Source organism: Pteropus alecto, unplaced genomic scaffold (assembly GCF_000325575.1).
Source record: "Pteropus alecto unplaced genomic scaffold, ASM32557v1 scaffold76, whole genome shotgun sequence".
In the NCBI taxonomy this organism is placed as follows: Eukaryota; Metazoa; Chordata; class Mammalia; order Chiroptera; family Pteropodidae; genus Pteropus; species Pteropus alecto.
Genome location: NW_006443138.1, coordinates 16,977,073 through 16,992,254, shown reverse-complemented (window position 1 = coordinate 16,992,254; position 15,182 = coordinate 16,977,073). Strand labels below are relative to the sequence as shown.

The 15,182-nt window shown below is 33.7% G+C and overlaps 1 protein-coding gene across 1 annotated transcript in view; it reads right to left on the bottom strand.

Moving 5' to 3' along the window:
* The window catches only part of TMTC2 (transmembrane and tetratricopeptide repeat containing 2), a 351,862-nt gene that overhangs the window by 86,902 nt on the left and 249,778 nt on the right, over window positions 1-15,182 (bottom strand). The window contains exon 9 of the mRNA XM_015598571.2: window positions 15,143-15,174. Within this exon, the coding sequence (XP_015454057.1) occupies window positions 15,143-15,174 (32 nt within the window). The remainder of the gene's footprint in view (window positions 1-15,142; window positions 15,175-15,182) is intronic.

Here is a 15,182-nt window from a genome sequence, read left to right as displayed (position 1 = left end):
TCACAGCACAAGACCATGGGATCTTTGTCAAGCATAATTAAGTTTCCATTCATCTTCTCTGCTTCCCAAAACACATTTTTCAAGTCTGTGGTCCTAGCACACTGAAATTTTACTTTCTCTTTATAGGTTATATAAGAACAGAAACATTATGGAGCAGATTACCATGTGCTAGGCATCATTCAAGCACTTAATGTGTATTGCCACATTAAATCCTCATAACACACCTGAGATACTATTATTACCCATTTTACAAAGTAAAAAACACACCTGAGATACTATTATTACCCTTTTTACAAAATAAAAAACTGAGGCACAGTGAGGTTAAGTGCCTTGCCCAAGGTACAAAAGTTTGATTTGGCAGAGCTTGGATTCAAACAAAAGTAGTCTGGCTTCGCAGTTTATACTGTTTATTAGATTATTAGTCTTGGTCCACAAGTTCAATACCAAGAATCATTTTGCTACTAAATGGTAAGCTTTACAGAGTAGAGGTCCACCCAAATACTCATGCATCCACTCATCTATTCCTCATCACGTATTCAGAGAGTACCTACCATATACCTAGCATTGTGCCAGCCACCGGATAGTTGAAGATAAAATGAAATGACTCCTGCTCTTATAGACTGAATAATACGGTGGTGACTCAGTAGGTTAGGCCCTTACCAACTGTAAGATAATACTTAAAAGGGCTCTTGTTAGACATGCACAGTACAGAAGGAAAAAACAGACACCAAATCATCTATTTGGCCTGAATGAGTCAGGTCAGGCATCAAGGCAACTATCTAATAAGTCCAAGTGCTAATGACTAAAAGTTACCCTTATGAAATCCAAATTGAGAAAATTATTTAGAAAATCAGTCTAATGAAAAAATTTTTCCCTCATTTTAACATCATTAAAGGGACCAACAGCTTACAAAAGTTAACTTGGTACCCACTCAAAATACATCTATTTGACAAAAATAAGGTTATTTAACAACTAAAGTTACTGAATTTCAACTTTCTGTCAGGCAATGATTCTTGAGCCACCTTCTATGAATAATTTTATGTGACTTACGAAAAAGGAAAATTTATTGAAAATAGTAGTGTTTAGTAAGCACCTAAAATCACTTTCACTTCTAGAGTGTGAAGTGACCAGAGGTAGTACATATAAAATTACAGGAACCTTTAAGTACGTAGGGTAAAACACACACATACACACACACACACACACACACACACACACACACACACACAGAGCAAATGGTCAGGAGTTGGCACATTACCAGAAGAACAAGTTTGTATGCATAAATGCATATGACAAGCATATCGCTGAACTGGATCGTTCCCAAATCGTAGCAGTACAGCATGCTAGTTGAAGCATACACACATAAGTTTTGGCACTATTACAAAATAAAATTCTCTTTCTTTCTTGCAGTAAAAGAAAACGTGTAATATCACGAGAAACTGTGGACCGCTAATAGGAAAAACATGAGTAGAGAGATGACATGGAGATGGAGAATAGAAAGTCTGCACTAGTTTGCCTTTAGACAGACAATTTAATAGTAGTTCAGCTCAGGGCTAAATTATCACTGTCAACATCTCACATCCTGTTGACCTTGGTAGGAAAAATGTGCTATAAACGTGCACAGAACTCACTAAACATCAACCTCCTGAACCGTCTTCATCATAGTCTACAGTTTAATTGACACCTGAGTTGGCAGATTTATCTGTGAAATCCAAGAGGGACTGAACTGACACTCCCAATCATAGAAGTATTTTTACTGAAGTAATGCGGAGGTATACAAGAGGGCAGTGGAGTCAACTTGACACCATTACTTGTGCGACTGCTAAACAAACAGAGCAGGCTTTAGAAGAAACATACTGACTTATTCAACTTCTCCAAATGGAATGCACATACACTTTGGGGGTATATGGTGTCATGCCATGAAAAACATGAACATGGCACTTTGAAGACTTGGGGGAAAATATACGCTACTGAATTACTAAATCAGTTGAAACAGTTTTCATTTTAAAATAAGCATAGATGTGTTATAAAAAGAGAAGCATTGACGTAGAGGGAAGAACTCAGCCTTGTTATCAGACAGATCTGAGTTTGACTATCTCCTCAAGAACAACCCCTAAAATAGCTAGGCTACTTGAGCAAGTTGTTTAATGTCTCTGGAATACTTTACAGGGATAGAAAGAATACCACCTGACAAAGTTTATACCTGAAACAGTACACATAAAGCTCTTAAAACAGTGAGTAATATACAGTAAGTGCTATTATGTTAGCTATTATGATGTTTGTGTAACAGGGACAAAGTAGCTACCATCCAAAATCTTAATAGAATTAAATGAGGTAAACATATATTTTAAAAGCATAACACAGCAAGACATTATGAGCACTTACAAAAAAAAAGTCAGTTGTCATCTTAACTAGACATTTTAACTAAATCCATTTACCCACAGGTAAGTCATGGAAATAGATGATTATGTTTCATTTATTTAAAATGGCATTCTTATAACACACCCATATGAAGAACTCTGTGATCCAAAAGAGCTTAGTTATCAAATAAAATGTCTCTTGTTCTGCAACATCTTAGATTACTATAGGCAAAATTTGCCTTTGAGAATCAGAGAAATTGAAGAGAAATCAGGGAGAATACCAAAACTCAAAAGGTCTCTTTTCTCTTTGAAATGTTGGTAAAATTTTACAAGTCCAGGCTGAAATAGCATGGGTCATACTGCTACCAATCTCAGAGTAAAAAGTAGAGAATTATAGTTGACTCTCAATATTGAAATATTCAGATACTTGGTATTTCACAGAAGCAAAACTCTATTTAATCATGGTACAAATACTCATATTCGTCATATTCCACAATTCTTTGCCAACAGGGCTATAGATGACCATGTTAATATTTCTTTATTTTTAAAAATATAATAATAAAATGAGAAATACTGGATAGGCAATGGAGAAAAAAACGAAGTACAGAAAATACCCAGAGAAGACATCATTTCCAACAGATAGTTTCTGTACCGAAGGATAAACAAGAAACAGTAGAAAAGGTAAGTTTTGGTGTTGCCAGACTAACTAGATTAATGATCAAATGAAGTGAGAAAAGTGTGAGACTAAGCTATGTGCCTAAAACAAGTCACCTGAAATAAATCATATTATTTTAAGAAAGATTTTATACAGTAGAACAAATTCATTCTTTCAGGGATAATGACTGCTATAGATTTGGGTGGCTTACAACAATACTACTAATCAATTCATTTCAAAAATACCCGAATATCTACAATGTCATTAAGAAAAAAATATTCCTCAGAATTCCAAGTAAAAATTTCTCAAATGTCTTTTAGCACAGTAGTTGTTTGTTTATAGTCGAGTAAACAATACTGTGCTAATTGAAAGTTAATGCTTTCTAAGATCACAAATGCCTTCTTCAAAACTATTGCAAAACTGTAAAAAGAAAAGCTTGATTCTTCTATAATCCTTATCTGTGTAAATTCAACCTTATTGATTTCTATAGAAAATATTTCATATTGTCCTCCATCCTATCAAATTTATATATCAAAGTGATTTAAGTAAAATATATAAAATGATTCTTTTCACCATGCAACATCAAAGTGATTCAAGTAAAATATATAAATATTATGATAATTTCTATAAAAGATAATAGTGTTCCTGGCTGCCATACATCACGCTTAATAAAATAACAGTATTATCTGTATTCTGTTATACTTGTCAGAACACATTTATTATCATTACTACTGCTATTCATGAAATGCTACAAATTCCCTCTGAAATGAATGATTTATATTAGGTGCTCTTCTGAGATTACATGCCAAAGCTATCAGAGCAAAACAGATAGCTAGAAGATCATACCTTAATATGTCATCAAATGAGGAAAAAATAAAGGAATATATTCAGTTTTGTGTTTTTTATTCCTATCTTTCAATAATGAGCAGGATTTCTATAGTTATAGGATTACAATATCTTTTTTTTTGAGACAAAGAAAATATTTTATATGCCAAAATGTTATTATCCAACTATCTGACCCTTTACATTCACTCTCAATCTCTTTTTAATGCTGAGAAATTTTGACATTTTTAACCAATAGAATAAAACAAAAAATGTAAGTTCTCATGTTTTTTACTTACTTAAAAAAAAATCCTATTTTATTACCAAAAATATACACACTCAGGAAAATTCTATATGTTAATAGTGGTTATCACTGAGAGGCAAGATTATTGGAATTTCTTCTGCATTTTCCAAATTTTCTACAATGGGAATATATTACCTTTATCATTTGGAGTAACGTTAGCCCAATTCCAGTTCTAGTCAGGGAGTTGAATGATGAAAGACAGTTAGTTTAGGGTTCTATTTGTTTGTTCTTTTAATGCCGAGTCATTGTGTTATATTCTTCAACCCAAACTTATCCATTTACCAGATGAAAACTCTAAGTCTCATCTCAGTCTGCTTTCTCATCTCTACTTGATTTTTTACTTACTTTAACCTAGTTAAAACATCATCTTCTCCTTTCTGTGTAACTACTTATGTAAACAATCACCTTTGCCATTTATCCTTTCAAACTTTTATTTTTTATTTCTTTCACCCTTTCCTTTCACCATGCAACATCAAAATAATTTATTTGTTCAACAAATAGTTATTGCTGTACAAGACCCACCTTCAGCATCTAAAATAATGAATTAGACCAAGCTTATACCCTAAAATAGCTCTCGGTCTAGTTAAATCAGTGAAGAAATGTAGTGATATGTCAGTGAAATGCTTGGACAGAAAACTATATGTGAAATGAGCCAATCTGCTTCAGAGTCATTTCACTTAAATTCAATCAATAAATATTTATTAAATAACTATGTGCTAAGCACCAAGCTAGTAATGTAATGAAGAAACTGGGTCCCTATTCTCACTGTCTAAAAAAACAAACAATAGTAATATGAAGTATTCAGCTATCATATAGTATTCATATGCAATATGAACCTAGAAGAGAAGCACTAACACTGCCTGGAGCAATCAGTAACTATTTGATGAAAGAGAATGTTAAAGATGAGGCTAAATGGATGGGTCAGATGTTGCCAAGTGGAGAGATAGGGAAAAAATATTCTAAGCCACGGCAGCAGCATGTTTGGAAATATGGGGAATAAGGTGCTTGTGTATCTAAGTTTGGAAATGACAGAGTCTGTAAGACAAAAGGCAAAAGAAATTGTACATATGAACAGACCTCTAGTTGATACAGATTTTTTCCTCTAGAGAGAACCTAAAAACAACACTTCAGTAGCACTATGTACACCTAAAACCGCATGTTGGTTTCCAAACTATTTTCCAATAAAAGCATCTAGGTCTCCTTAGAAATATGTCTGATTCTAGGACTTAGGCAGAAACTATATAGCCTACAGTATGTTCTAGTGACAGAATGTAAGAGACCTCCTAAAGGAAAACACACACACACACACACACACACACACACACGCACACACACTGTTGGAGGTATGACAAAGGGACATAGAAGCCTATGAAAGCATGCCCATTGGTCAAAGCTAGGCAATAAAACCAATTTGAGTGACAAAATAAATAGTAGTAATATATTATAGCCCAATGTATAAAATAAATGTCCCTGAGCCCATGCTAATACACATAACATTTTAAATAAATAATTAGAAAGAAAAGACGAATCTCTATGCAGAATTCCAAATAATTTATATAGATACTCTGCCCTCAAGGAGAGGGAGCATAACTCCCACTACATAAGTGTAGATTGTACATAGTGGCTTCTTTCCAGAGTGGAAAGGAGGGAAAAAAGTGTCTTTATACTGGAGAAATGTCACAAAATATGACCCCAAGTCAGGTCCTCTGAGTTACAAATAGTGGTAAGTCATATTGATAGTATATCACTTACATTAATGTGATGAGAATGACACTATCTCTATGATCTTCCTCCTCAAAACCCAAAATCTCAGTCTAATCTGACTAACCATCAGCCAAACACCAACTGGAGAATATTCTACCATACACACGACCAATACTCCTCAAAAACTGTTAAGGTCATCAAAAATAAGATAAGCCTGAGAAACCGTCATAGTCAAACAGAGCCTAAGGTGACAAGACAACTAAATGACATGTGGTATCCAGATGGGATCCTGGAGTGATGAAAGGACAACAGGGAAAAACTGAAGATACCTGAATAAAATACGGACTTGATTTAATAACAATATATTGATATTGGCTCTTTGATTGTGACAAATGTACCACACTAACGTATAATGTTAATAATAGAGGAAACTAGGTATAGGGCATACTGAAGCTATCGGTACTAACTTCGCAACAATTCTGTAATCAAAAACTTTTCTAGAACAAACAGTTTATTTAAAAAACTAATTTCTTCAAAATCTAATGTAAATGCCACAAAATGTTCACCTTTGTTATGTCTGAATTAAAAATGCATGGGTTTCTGTTGCAACACTCTTTTTCTAAATGCTTGAAATAATTTGTAACGGTAGCAAATTCATAAGATAAAAATTTTTTAAAATATCTGTTCTGACTCAAATTGCTAAATGGGAGGGTGAGAGTATTCCAGCAAAGACGCCCCTCTTCCACATAAGTGGAAATGGAGTGGGTAAGATAATTACCTCATGTGGAGAACATGCACCTTAGGTGAAAAAGATGAAAATAGACAACCTTAGGAAACTATCTTAAGCCAAAGCAATGAATTTCCACTTAATCTTGTACCTCTGCTGAGGTAATAATCTCTTTTAGGTATGCAAATATAAGACCAGAGGCTCCTGATCAGTAATTTGCTGCTTAAAATGAGTAAATTTCTGATTCAAGCAGATGTAAATTCTGTTTTTCTTCTAGCTATTGCTATTTCATCCCAAGAAATAAGAAATAAGCAAACTATTTGGGAGTGAAGTCTTCACACTCCATTTCTCAGAGACAAAAATTTCCCAGAGTGACTATCACATCTAACTATGCTACCTGTTTCTCCATTATATAACATTATAATGCATGGCTTTCTACAAGGTCAATGCCAATCTTAAACCTAATGCCATATGCTAATGTCAAACTGGCCAAAGGGTCCTACCTATGTGTGAATCCTCGTGTTGCTGTTGTCCACCCATTGTTATTACAGTGTACACTGAATTACAGTGTAGGCTCAAAAATGCACCTCATTCTGTCACTTTTGACAAAGAACCTCAATTACACATCAGAAATGAGCCTCAATTATACCTGCAATTTTAAGCCCTTCAAAAGAATTATGTTTTCCATTGTGAGAAGATATAAATTTCCAGGCAGGTAAGTGCTCAAGTGCTCTGGCTCCAACTCAACATTCTATCAGTTAAGTGTTTACCAGGTAAAGGTCAGTGGTCGCTTCACTCAGGCCTCCAACCCCGAACTCCCTTTCAATCTAGAAAGCCGTATTTCCTTCAAAACTAAAATATGAGAGAAACTATATACCATATACCATACATATGGCATGTTTAAATGAAAAATTCAATTTTACACTTCACTATTATTATTCCCTTGTTACTTCTGATAGATACCTAAATCCTTTTTACAACTACCTATGAATTTAATGATATACACAGAATTATCTTTTCACTTCAGAACTGCATTAAAAGAAAATCTAAAAACTGAATGAAGATTGTTTTATAAATAAATCTGTATGCATTTTGAAGTTAGGCATTTGTGTATACGAGGCACAGTATATGCATGTTCTGAAAGGCTAGAGAACAACTTAAATAGTATAGCTTACAGAAAAACAGATGTGTGTGTGTGTGTGTGTGTGTGTGTGTGTGTGTGTATCCATCTCCAGATGCTACAGGGGAAAAAAAGGTGACCTCTTTTTGTAAAAGTTAAATATATTTGCTTTTGAATATGTATGTTGTCTATGCTACCTTTCCTAAAAGTAAACATACTTAGACCAGCATGCTGTTTTAATAAGGAAAGATACTCAAATTTTCTCCTTTCTGAAAAAAAAAAATGATCAAGCTAGGAAAGTATAAAACAAATTAAAAGTAGAGTTTAATTGAGCTTACATTAAAATATTTTCATGCTTTATTACATGGCAGGAGAGTCAGCATGATGTGGTAGAAAGGACATCAAACTGGAAGTCATGAACTTAAGTCCTATAGTGTAATGCATCAACAGGGCTTATAACAAATTAAAGCACTGTGAAGTGAGGGAAAGTGCCTGCCAGTTTGTATGAGATCGTATATCGATAATAAAAAGGAAAGAGTAAGGAAATAAAATTATGGTACTTACATAATCGTTCTTTCTGAAACAGAAGCCATTTCCACCAGTCACAAAGCATGGCAGCCCACAACTGAAGCAAACTATCAATGGTTCTTGGTATGAATTTCTCCTAAATAGAATGTGCTGAGGCCTTCTTGAGGCCAAGGAAATACCTTGTCAGTCTTTGTATCACCACTGTTTATTATAGAGCACGAGGCAAAATTCAGACTCAGCAAATGTGTATCAAATACAGGTTTTCACAAAGGACTGGTTTTTTTTAGTCCTGCAAGAAAGCCAAACTGTATTTAAATTCTTCTTCTCTATCTACATCCATCTAATAATATAGGGTATCAGATTACTGGAGAATTAGGAGGGCCTGAGCCTGCTGGACTATTTAAATTGCATTAAATGATAACTACAGATCAAATACAGAAACCAAACACTTAAAATAACAACAATGAAATGCAAGTTAGTTTAAAAGCAATATAATCCTATTTACCCCTTAATAAAAGTTAACATTTCTTTTCAAACACAGCTGCATGTGTATGTAGGTATAAAGCAACTAGAATTATTTCAGGTAACCTTTAATGCCTGAGAATTTGAGTATTTTAATTTTTATTATTCCTGAGAATCTCTGGCCAAAGGAACTAACAATGACTTCTACTGATAGACATACAAAAACAAAAATAAAAGCCTAGGATATTTTGGAGATATTTGGATACTGTGTTATTTGGTGGCAACAAGTAGAGTAATTATAAGATTGATTCTAGATAACAAAATCTGTATTTTGGAATGAGGGGCTGGTTTCTAAAAAAATTAACTATCGGATCCATTATGCTTCAGAGTATAGATAATACAATGATAACTATATTGCCTCAAGAATGCTATATCATAAAGTTTAGATGAGGCGACTTCATATAAAATGCTTAGCTGAATACAGTATTGAATTAAACTTTCCCTTATATTTCATCCAATGTTTCAGTAACATAATAAATATGACATTATTCCTCTTTTTACGGAATAAATTTTGCAACTTGAATTGGACATATCCATAACAATCATGCAGTAAGAGTCACAGGAAAAATATTTTGTTTCCCTCCCCCTCTAATCTAAACATTGCAGTGCAGTTACTGCAATGAAACAACCTGTTAGTCAACATGCAAAGAATTCTGCTCTAAAGGGGACCAAGATTATAAAATAATATCAGTTTTGAATAGTAATAATTACTACAAAAGATCCAAGAAAACAAACAGCACACCACTCCAGAGAGACTGCACAGACACTGTTCTAGCCTGGGGTATGGAACTTTTCTATCGGACTTTAAGAACTTTGACAACTGGAATTTTGTGTAGCCCAATTAACTTTGGCTAGACACAGAAATCTGGCTTAGTGCTTCCCTACAGTAGCCAAAATAAAGGGTTTCTATATCAAAAATTACTTTCAGAATCTCCCATATCCTTCCTTCTCTCTTACTAAACTAAATCTGGTAGTAAAATAAGCTAACAGCCAAGTAACTTCTACTACAATTTTAGTGAATATTAATTTTACTGGCTCACAAAAACCGCAGAATATATGGCTTAAATAAACTGAACAAGACGAAAAGAAAAAAAGACAAAAAAAGAAAAAAAAAGTCGAAGTAAGGATGCACAAGTAATTATAAAACATGCACAGCTTTAGAAAAAACTATAAAATCATCTGAAATACCGTTATAAATGAAATGTGATTCTTTCCTTTCTCTCTTAATGCATGCCCAATTTTAAATTCATGGCACTAGCCATAGGTAACAAAGTTCAAAAAGAAATAAATCACAATTTTAAAGAGTGCTTGTGTGTAGCATTTTAACTAGACATGACATTGGTGTGAAAGTTCAGTATACTTTAAAGAGATGTCACCCAGGCTCAACTATATTTAAACATGGAGGCTACTAGTGACCCTAATGAAGAACTATTCTCTAGAATACCCTGAGAAATTTGTATTCTTGTTATAATGTAGGATCTAAAAGTGCCTAAGAAATCATAAGTTCATTACCTATGATGCTTAATAATAAAAATGTGTTTAACCACTCAAACTAAACTAGTATTAGAGGTAACATTTAAAATTAATTTGTAAAAAGGGGGAAGGGAGGAAGTACTGGCTGACTTTTAGAATCTCCTATCACGTATAACAAAAGAAAAAAAACTTCACACCTAAGATTATTTAATATAGAGTGAAAATTAATGATGTTCAATTCAGAAAACCTGGATGTTGTATCCAATTCTACTATTTAGTAGCTACGTTACTTTGGGGGTGTGTGCCTTAAATCTTTAAAGTTCAGTTTCTTCATTTTATAAAAAGAGGATAAGACTCATTGTAAAGATTCATGAAATAACAAATGTCAAGCACAAGCGCTCTAAAGATGAACACCCCTCTTGTGCCCACCTCCCCTTCTAGGGTCTTAGAAGATTACCTTGTGTACACTTCACAATCATGCCACTCATTCATTTATTCAGTACATATCATTGGAAATTAGAACGATTCCTATCATAGAGTAATAAGTCTCAATACATGTATTGACCAAATAAAGGTAATTAGGCTAAGGAAACAAAAATATTAAAATGTCATGTATCCAGCCCATAAATAACTTAAATCAGGTTGAGAATCAGGCTAAGGAAACAAAAATATTAAAATGTCATGTATCTAACCCATAAATAACTTAAAAACAGAAATGCACAAGGAAGGCATAGGGATAGTTACCAAGAGAGTGAAATGCCATATCCTGAAGAGACAAAAAGATAAGACTTAATTCCTGTCCCAAATCTAGGGTCAAAAAGCAGACATAGATTTATTTCTGCCATTAGATGTGGGAAGCACTATTACAGAGATACTGAGACCATGCTATGAAAGTACCTAGAAAGAAAAAAAAAATAACTGCTTGAAAGACTCAGGCAAGACTTCACAGAGGAAATAAAATTTGAGAGGGCAGAAAGAGAAAAAGAATATTTTTGGTAGAGAAATAAAAAGATTTGATCTATGAAATTTTCAAAACATTCTGAGAAATGCTAAATCATTTTGAACTTTTTTAAATACTGTAAATACTACAAAAATTCTTTTAAAAAATTTGTACAAAAAATATACTGAGTGAATCATTCTATTGGCTGTAATACAAGCACCCATAATTTTATCTTTTTCTTATTTGTCTTATAAAAATATCATTTTTATATGAAATCTTACTCTATGGTCTAGGTCCAATATAGTTTGATGTCATTTTTACATATTTGCCTTTGGTCGGTTTAGACAAAACAATAAAAACACCACTCCATTGCTATACCTCTTCCCATGGGACTAATAGCCAATTCCATTTTATAATATCTTATATTTAAAGCATTCAGAAGTCCAAATGTGTGGCATTTTTCACCTTGCCAATTCCATGTTAAGTCTATGGCATGCAAGCAGGCCAAGAAACCCAAAATTAGATAAAAGCTACCTATTGGTATCAGAAATTTGCCAATCTCATAATTCAAAAAGAAACTGTTAATGATGGTTGTGAGGTTTTTGGCACTGTGAGTTTAAGCCAGTCCATGAATGGGTTTGTATTTCATCTAATCAGCAAATCGGAAACTATAAAAGTTTTGTTGGTGTGGGGGAATTAAAATTTGGATTGTAATACACAAGTCTTTCCTTCCCTTCCATATGTTTCAGTGAATTACAACTTCTGAATCTTTTTTTTTTTTTTTAAGCAGCCTATAAAATCATATTTTTGGTATAGGAAACTTAAAATATTCAGGCTTGAAAAGAAGGACAAGAAAAAGAACATATAGTTTTATGTCCAAAGTAGTGTCATGCTCTACGTATATTCAGAATTAAATACATTTAAGCTTTCAGTGTTTTTCTTTTCTAAATGGACTTTTCTTTTTTTAAAAAAAAATCAGGCAACTGAACCTTTTATAGATAGTTTTTGAAGATGTCATTTACCAACTTAATTCAAAATGTTTCCATTTGAAATTCTTAACATCTCAAAGATAGCAGTTGGGGCAAGAGGTATATTGTGAATTCTATTCTGGTGTGGAGCTACGTGAATTATCATACTATCAGAATAAGAATGGAAATGGCTTTCATAGGTAAAATAATTTTTTCCAATGGATTAAATTCGACATGCTGATCTTATAAATGGCAGAAATAGCAACTTGTCTCCTTCAACTCTGAGTAATGATCTCCTTTCCCTTTCTCTATTCTTTGTCTGTTGGGCCCATATTTATTTCATAATTTCTTATTTCTTTTTATTTTCTTATCCTTTTGCTTTTATATGGAAACATTTCTTCACTGTTATTCTCCTATCCTTCTAATGAATATTGTATGCCACCATATTTTTAATTTCTGAAAGCTCTTTCTCATTTTTCATTACTTATGTTTTAATGACAACCTATTCCAGAAAATGTTACCATCTCTTTCTAAGGATTTAAAAAAAATTTTTTTCCTCTCTTTCTTCCAGTGTCCTACGCCTAATAATTTGATTCAGTTCCAATCTTTTACTTCTGAAGCTTTCTAATGTGATTGACGATCCTTGGTTGCCTATTGATATTTAAGAGGAAGTTAATAAAAGCTGAATGATGTTTCTTAGGCACAGGTGTGCTTTCTAACGACTGGACAATTCACTTTTATGTGTCTGGTTCGGGAGCTAGTCATTTATAGGGCCATCTCCAAATGTAGGTATGTGGAGATCTCTTTCTTACAATGATCAGTTTCTCTAGGAAGAAAATTTTAAATTTCTTGGCAGGTGGGTGTGGGGTGGAATTGCTGGGGGAGTATAAACTTTGTGCTGCTGGTGGTCTGCATGTGGTAGGAGGGTAGTGAGAATCTGAGCACTCCGCTGGAAGACGTTCACTCAATTCTTTTCAGTCCCTTTGCTGGCCATCTTCAATTGTGCAAGCTGTTCCCGAGTCCTGGACCCCTCTTACTCAACTGCTCCACCACAATGAGCTTCCTTCCCCCGACTCAGAGATGAGTGAGTACCTGGTTGTGTACATGGAGGTGAGACCTGACTGTTCCCTACATATATCATAACTATGCTCCATAACTCACTCTTGTCTCTGCCAGCTACCTCCAAGTCTTGAGTTTCCCTAGCTTTCTTTTTGAGTATATCACATTTTTTTTTCATTGTTATTCCATCCCAAAGCCAGCTCTGAAAAATCAGTTGTAATATGTCCTTACACTTTTTGACTTCCAAAAATCAGGTTAAAAATCATCACTTCTCCTATTTTAATTGTTCCTGTGATGTTATTTGTCAATATTTTATTCAGTTTACTCTGATTTACCCACATGATCACCATTTCTTTGTTCGCCCTTCTTTCTGTACTCACTCAGTAATTCTTTCTAGATTTAATTGTTTTTTGTTTTTTGTTTTTTGTTTGTTTTTTTTTTTTGAAGGACATATACTGTAATCTCTTCAGCAAAATCTCTTAGTGGACTGATTTCTATTGAAATTCTCAGCTTAGGAATTCTCTGGTCATGAAAACAAAGTAAATTCAAAACCCAAAGGCTGGTGGGGGAAGGAAGGTAGTGACAAATTCCCAACAGAGACTTTATTCATTCTCCATTCAGGTCCCATGTTGAGACAGACAATCCTTCAAGCTGCTTTCTTGTACCAGTGTGCAAACTTAGTATATATTATCCTTTCACTAAGGGTATGAATTTCCCTGCTTTATTTGGAATGTAATTCCTGGCCTTCCCCTGATCCAAAGGCTTTGTCTCTTATTCCGGCAAGAACAAAAGCAAACAAACAAACAAAAACTCCCTTCTCATTGTTTGTCATAACTGGTAAACTATCCCAAATCAGCTACAGGTTTGGCCTACTGTTTGCTGTTCTGGTGTTTAATTACTGCTTCATTTCTAGCTTCTGGGAAATTCTCTTACTACTTTTTGAGTTCAGCTATGCATTAAAAGCATATGGGTTATATTTTATTAAGCATATCTAGATATTTTTTAGTGAGAAATTTTCTGATTACCTAATCAGAATTTCTTTAATAGTATTTTAGTGGTATCTTAGCATGGATACATAATAACTTTAAGTGTTTAATCTACCTTCTGTGAGATATTAAATGTTATCACTTTTAAATAATTATAAGATACCTTTCTATGAATTCAATTAAAAATCACTTCCCTGACCATTTTCTCTATGTTTTTCTAGTATTATTTTTATTAATATTGGAGAGAGATTAGGTGGCATAACTGACATAATATAGGTAATAGACTCGATTAGGACTGAAGGCTAGTCTACTACTTATTAGCTGAGTGAATCCAGAAAATTTACGTATTTGGGACGATCCTCTATTGCATAAAACAAAAACATTAATAATACTTTGAAACACAGGGAATTACAATTTTGAAAGTCACAATGGTACAATAACAGCAATTTCTTACGCTTCATGAGAACCATTTTCATGGAACTATGGCCTCCAGGAGTGCTTTTCACATGAGTGGCCAAATGATGGCTCCACTTCTCTTTGTGATGATTTCAATTAAAAGGAATTGCAGGTAACACTGATCAACACACATGTAAAGTTTGGCTCTTTGGAAAAAATCGGACTTAGTTCTATATTATAGCCAATTCAGAGTTAACATTGGCTTACAGAACATAATCTTTATATAGATATTGTTATTATAACACATTCATTATGTAATCATATTGGGGTTCACCATTAATATGTTTTCATTAAGTTACAACAAGGACCACGACATAGCACATTTTATCTAAGGCAAACCATATAGCCAAAGGAATATATGTTTCCATATTTTCTATACAGGGTTCTAACTTAGTATTGTCACCAATACATTCTAACAGCCTGAGTTAACTGGTTTCAAACCAGTACCTCAAACCACATCTACCTCAATCTGCATGGAGAAAACCAATTTCTAAAGGGTGAGGCAGGTAGTTACTCACTGTTAGAGCCAGCAGTTTCCCGTAGGTGAGGAGCAGGAAT